At 38.8% G+C, this 6808-nt stretch overlaps 1 protein-coding gene across 1 annotated transcript; it reads right to left on the bottom strand.

Annotated features, from left to right (window-relative positions):
* Positions 1-1145: 1145 nt before the first annotated feature.
* LOC131042903 (probable membrane-associated kinase regulator 4) lies at positions 1146-3772 on the bottom strand. The gene has a single exon (XM_057976234.2). It carries the CDS (start codon positions 2772-2774, stop codon positions 1416-1418), a length of 1359 nt encoding a protein of 452 aa, XP_057832217.1. The 5' UTR covers positions 2775-3772; the 3' UTR covers positions 1146-1415.
* Positions 3773-6808: the final 3036 nt, after the last annotated feature.

The following is a 6808-nucleotide window of genomic DNA, read 5'->3' as shown; positions in this document are numbered from 1 at the left end:
TGTGCAACTTTGTTTGTGCTTGTGTCAAAGTTCAGATTTGCATAAGATTCAAATCTATAGTTTTTATTCAACTCATTTCCATATGTCAAAGTTCAGTTTCGCACTAGATTCAGAGTTCTAGTTTTGATCCAATTCATTTCTGTATGTCAAAGTTCAGTTTTACAAGATTTGGATTTGTAGTTCTGATCCAATTCATTCACAAATTCAACCTAACTAAACTCTAAGAATGATTAAAATTTTATTTTATGTTAAGAATACAAGATTTTGAATTACAATTTAAAATTTGCCATTTACTGAAACCAATCTCAACTACAAAAATCAACTAAATATTTTCACTTCTTTTAAATTATATCACCTATATATCCTAACTCTAAATTAAATTATATTTAATAGATCGAATTTTATTTCCATAGAAATTTCACAATAAAGTGATCAATATTTTTATGCTTCATAGATTTTGCACATAGAGGTACATAACTAAAGTTTTGATTTCTCATTGAAAAAGATCGTTACAATCTGTTTCGTTGTACCATCACCTCAAATAAATTTAACAATATTCTTCATGGATGAGAATCAAAATTTCAATTATATAAAATCTATAACCACTATACCATAATACATCTTGATGACTAAATAACCATTTCCAGTAGAGGTTGGTTTTAGGGACAGTCCAGAAAAACTCCTGTTCTCCAACCCATGGAAGTGAAATTTCTAATTGTAAATGCAAAGGTTCACGTATGCATTCTTTGGGCCCAAAAATTCATGAGTACATGCAAACAGCCATTAACTTTTCCAAGTGCTACCACTGTTTTGGATTCTCAAGAACTCATGGATTCCAGACTTTTTCAAAGTGCAACCACATGATTATTACTTTAAGTTTATGGTAAATAACAATTTGCATCTGATAAGAAATTCAACTGTTGCCAGATCAGAAGATGGATTTAATTGGGTTGAGTTCCTGTATAAACCGAAAGCAACCCACTACGTTTTTTAAAGCATTTTCTTCCACTTGCCATGGGCTTTTACTGTTTCCCATACATACATAAAAGTTAAGATTTGAATAGGATATTGCAATGGGACCTCCTCACGAAAAGGTAATGGTATAACGACTGAAGTTCGACAGGAAAAATTCTTAAATATGTACAGAATTAAATTTCTAGGAATGCTATAGTAAACTTGAGGCCTTCCCCAACTTCATTACACTTCTAGACCTGCTAAGATACCATCTAGTTATTTCAAGGGAACAAAGATTGAATCTTGACTTAGAAATAGACATTGCAGAACTTTGAGAAAAATCGTCAAGGTCAGTACAAAAAAGTTACAATTTGACAGATATATGTACAATTTTCATGAATGGTTCAAAAGAATAGTAACTTATAACTTTCACCTTGTCTGCAATCATGAATAGATTATAGCTATCCTCGACACAGACCAGATTTTTCTGGTTGCTCACAAACTGCAATCCTTGAACCAGAACGAGGCCTTACATATCCTTCTACATTTGAACATGGTCTTTGATGATTAATATGGGATGGATCGATATTATTCTTTGAAGCTGAATGAGCTGATTGTTTGCAGTGAGCAATGGCTCCTTCAATGGCACTCTCCATGTCTATGTTAGTACTGCTGCTTCTCTTAAGAAAAGCTCCAATCGGGCTAGGAATTACACGGTTTGAACAATAGGAGACATTGGCCTTCTGAGATTCAACATTCACTTTACTGGAGGGGAGGCTCCCAGAGAAGGACTTTCTGCGACCCACATGATCTTCTATCATGGATGAATTTTCTTTATGAATAGTTTTGGCCACTGCTTCTGCTACCTTGTACCCTTCTCTTGTTATATCCATGTTTCCATTTGCAGAGCCTGGCTTTATTACCTTCACATAACGGTTTATGGCCTCGGTCACCCTGTTTTGATCTGCTTGATCAGTACTGGTATTGTTCATTAGATCTCTTTGATCTAATTCTTTAGTCCTTCTTTGATGTTGGTTCTGATCTTTGGTTTCTGTGGATTTTGAGAATAAAGACTTGAGATATAATCTGGAAGCCTTCAATTTAAGGGCTAAGGCTGCTTGTTTGGATTGGGTGGAATCCAGCAGCTTCTTGGCCTTCTTCAGCATTGGCAAACGTTGATGCTTTTCCCTTTTTGATTCAGCTTCCGCTGCTTCCTTGATTGTCACTCTGTGATTTTCCTTAAAGGCTTCATAGAGATCTGCATTGAGCTCTTGACTGGCTTCACATGAATCATAAGGTGTAGCATCACAGGACTCATAAGGAGTGTGGAAAAATGCAGAATCATCTGCAGATTCCCTATAGAAAGATCCTCCTCCTCCTGAGTTCTGCTCTGGTTTCTCCCTCCCTAAAAGGCTTTGGGGTTTGTTTTCCTTAGACTTTTCTGAGGCCAAAAGATTCTCCACCATCTGAATCCTGGGAGGAAGATGGAGAGGAAGCAGCTGACCTTTATAGAAAAGTTCATCTGCAGGAGAAGCAACACAACCTGGATCATCCATTAAGGCCTTGGCATCGAACTCGAATTCTCTTGACTCTGCTCTGTTCCCATTCAGCTTTGTCCTGCTCACTGCTTCCCAAAACATGGCAGATTCTACTTCAATATCAATATAATCATCATCCGCGAATTCATTGAAATCAAAGCAAGAGTTCCGTGTTCCAAAGTGTCGTCCATCCTTGCTGAACTCTTCACTTACAAGGTCTGAGATCTTCCTGGAATTTTCATGTTCTTGGCCATGCTTAAGATTGTAGTTGCTGGCTGCCATGATAGTTATTCTTCCAAAAGCTGCCCTTCCACTTCAAATCAGTGAAAAACTTTTAAGGAATAAGGTAAAAGGCAAAAGGAATTCTACTAAAAGTTGAAAAATACAATGAACCGTCTGAAGCTAGACTGTGTTGAAAGTTACATGGGGAGATTCATCCCAATATCACTAAAAGCAAGAAAACACAGAAAGATATGATAACCAAAGTTGAAGTGTGATATCAATGCAGATAAAAAATTGATATGCACAACCATGACAAAAAAGGAAGCATTTTATGTAAACTGCAATAAAGGCCAAACCCCTAAATTCTAACCAAATGATTCTGCTTTTGGGCTGCTTCTATGGAATTGGTCAAGCCCAGCTCTCCCATGAGGCTTAGGAGGATGTAAAAATCCTCATGACCCATATCAGCTATACCCAAATAAACTAAGATTGGAAAAGGATATCTGAAGAAAGCACTGACAAAAGGTGATTCTAATAAGCATGGGTTTTCAACCAATACTAAGAAGAAGAAATCAAACTTCTGTAAAAGCTCAAAACTCTTAGCTATACATACCATGCAAGGCGTTTTTCCCTATAGGATTGAACATTTTCTCATGGCGAAGAACTCAAACTTCTGTAAAAGCTCAAAACTCTTAGGATTGAACATACTAATCTTTTTGTGAAATCCTGTTAGAGGAAATAGTCCCTATTATATGCACGTACTTCCTTCTCAACAGAGATTTCATAAACCCTTCTCATGAAACAATCTTCCCAACTCGATTATCAGATTGCTGTAGCATAAATGTTTGCTATCATAGATTGAATGGGTACCAAATACCCAAAACCCAGAACACCACCAAGCCCATTCCCAGCCCCAAAACTCCTAGGCTTTCATTCCTGACCTATAAGAGCCAAATATTTGCAGAGTATAAGTAGCAGGACAGATAATGGATGTTCTTCACGAGCTAAATCTCATTAAAAGAATAATTCTTTAAATACACATTGCACTATGCTAGATTATTTAGATTTTTTAAAAAAGAGAGTCGATTCCAAATAGGAAAGGCCATATCACATCTGGGCCATCCTCAACAAGGAGGCAACGTAAGCACAACTCAGAGAATCTGACAAAACAAAACAAAAATATCACATATATGGGAGTAACCTTAAACTAATGTTAGTCCCCTAAAAACTATGGTTAAAACTTGGCAATCAGAAATTATTGTGTCAATGACCTTGACAATTTTAGTACTATAAATAAACCCTAATTAAGATATTGATGGTGGGGAATAGATTAATTTGAAAGCCAAGGGTGGTCACTTGAAGACAGAGCAGGGCATGTCCGTATGGCAGAGGTTGATGATAAATTGTACTGCAGGCTGACAGTGTCCACATGGACATGGGCCGTCCACCATTACAAAAGGTAATGAAATTCCGTGCCTATCAATTTCTCAGTTAGCTTTTTTCCTTGGAACTTCTAAATTGCTCCACTGTAGTCCAATGTAAAGTCTTCAAATTGACTATTTCTGTCTGAGCACCATGTGTCCTTTTTTCCACCTAATCCAAATCTTATATATGATGCACAAACACTCATCATGAATCTTCATTTTGCTCCATCACAACACCTGATGTACTGTATCCACATAACTAACTTTATCTGCACGATTTCTCTCCACCCAAGGATATGAACAAGAGTGGTGCTTGTATCAATTGTAATTTCAAGTTTTAATTGACCTTCCTAAGTAGAGCATTATAGACAAGTTTTCTCTCCTTTTCCCATGTGACTTGACTTGTGGAGATCTTCAAATTCTTAGGGATTCTTTTTGCTTTTCAAGCTTATCTTATATTTTGGTAGTTGTTTTGGATAGAGTGAAGAAAAAATTATCGTATTAGATCATTAAATCTCTCTCACAAGTTAGTGAATTTCAATTCTATTTTAGGACATTAATGAAAATTATGATGTTTATTATTCTTCATGTTGGGTGCATTTTAAAGTTTTTGATTAGTGAAAAAGCAGGTTTTGAAGGGGTCCTGAAACCCTTTACAAGCAGGACTTAAACAAAGTCAAGAGAAACAGAGAGGAACATAACTAAAAAGAAAAAACCAGCGAAAAACCGAAGAAAACCCACAAAAGCCCCGAAAAGCCAGCAGGCCATCTAGGAATAAGATTTTATCCAAGGCTTTAGCCAGGGTGCTGCTAATTTCTTGCAGCTCTTTGATGTTGTCTTTGAAGTTGAGAGGGTCCTTGGCAGTAGCAGCCACAACTTTCTTGATACTGGCCCTGGTTCTCTTCGGAGTCCCGCCCGCCGGGGTAGCATCACCACTTCCAATCTGGATGGTCTCCTCCTCCAGGCCAAGATCCACAACTGGTTTAGGAGTATGGTCAAAGACCTTGGCAATGTCCTCCAGGTTTTTGGTGACAGCAGAGAGGATACTTGGGATAATTCCCATCAGATTTTTCATCGCTTCTTTTCCCTCTTCCAGCAATTTTACCTTATTCTCCATTTCATGCTTCCAATTAATATACTCTCTGTTTTCATCCTCCCTCTTTTTATCCGAATTTATCCCTTTCTTCTCCAGGTTTTTCAGGGTTTCGTAAGTCCATCTGTCGAAATCCATTCTGGCCTCCGAGAGCTTCTTGAGATTATCCAGGATAAGCCCCTCACCAGCACTTTCCTTGTCCTTGCCATCCCTTTCCTCAGTCAGGTTCTTCTCAAAGCTTTTGTTTGTTTCCTTCTCAGAATTAACTTCGGTTTCCTCATTATCCTTGGGAGTTGTTTCCTCCATCAGATGGTATTGTCCTTACCAGGGTGATCACTTAGAATAGGGCTATCTTGTCCAGGCTCGAAATCTCCACTTTCTTCCTCGTTACCCAGCTCCTCTTCTTTCCAGCTGTCTTCACCATTAGAGTCGTCCGTCTCCATACCACTACTTTCTTTGACAATGTCCTCAGTTTCCAACCCGGGGGCACTTTTCCTTTTCTTGTTGGATGATGCCTTTTCCTTGCTAGTATCTCCCTCTTCCATTTTCCTTTTACCTGGGGAAGCGGAAATCTGCTTATTTTCCTGCAGAGCGAGGGTTTTGCGATGCTCATAGATGAGCAGCAGGAGCCCACAGTGGAGAATCGGGCTGGAAGGGTTAGTCCTGTGTTTGTTCAGGGACCTGGAGAGGGATCAAAAAAGGTAGTAGGGCAGAGACACTTTTTTGTCGTGTCTAAAATGGTTTAAGAGCACAAAGTGGTAGGTGTGGGCCCCGAAGAAACGACCTTCAACCGTAATATACTCCATGATTGCGTTCAAGACCCAGCCCCACAACTTCTTGATGTTTGCAGCATCGTAGTAGCCCCCGGTAGCCTTGCCAATTTTGGCCCGCTCTTTCTCTTTTCGCGGGAACAGGGTAACCGCATTGTTGGAGACCTTGAGGTCTCGAAAGAAGTTAAGTCCAGTGTGGGCATTCCAGTCACAGTTGAAATAAGCCCAACGTCCAACTTAAATATAACTCCGTAAAGTTTAAAAGAGCCATTAGACCAATTTTCAGAAATCTTGGAAACAGCTAAGTTAACCCTACCTTTATCATAGTCCTCAAGCTTTTCCGTGAAGCTAGTGAGAGAGCCCTTCTCCAGCTTCGCCCAGACTTTAGGCATTGCTTTCCAGGTCGATGTGTTGTCAGGTTCTTCGCGTCTTAGATCTCTTCCCATTTTCGAATGAGGCTATCGGCTCTGTTTCTCTGCAAATTGAGACCTTCTTTCCCGATGCAACTCAAATTTTTGCACTGAGTAACCCACAAAGCGTGCGGCGATTTATTGGAGATAGTAGGAGATTTGTCATAGTGCCAGGTAATGATGGCCTTTCCAGCAAGGCGTAAATGATGCTTTTTACTTGTCATGATTTAACTGTCCTTCTCTCCCCGTATAACAGTCCTTTCTGAGTATCTCTTTAATATTTAAATTGAGATTATCTTCGTGCCAAATCATTTGAGTGTCAGAGTTAACCCCAGTATTCGCTAAACAGTCAGCAACACTATTTTGCTCTCTGAAGGCATGCTATATAATAATTTCT

Source organism: Cryptomeria japonica, chromosome 1, assembly GCF_030272615.1.
Source record: "Cryptomeria japonica chromosome 1, Sugi_1.0, whole genome shotgun sequence".
Lineage (NCBI taxonomy): Eukaryota > Viridiplantae > Streptophyta > Pinopsida > Cupressales > Cupressaceae > Cryptomeria > Cryptomeria japonica.
The sequence above is the reverse complement of the archived record's forward strand: the minus strand, read 5'-3'. Positions and strand labels throughout refer to the sequence as shown.

Excerpts from the sequence above, each read along its gene's own strand:
- LOC131042903 (XM_057976234.2), bottom strand. The coding sequence starts at position 2,774 with ATGGCAGCCAGCAACTACAATCTTAAGCATGGCCAAGAACATGAAAAT.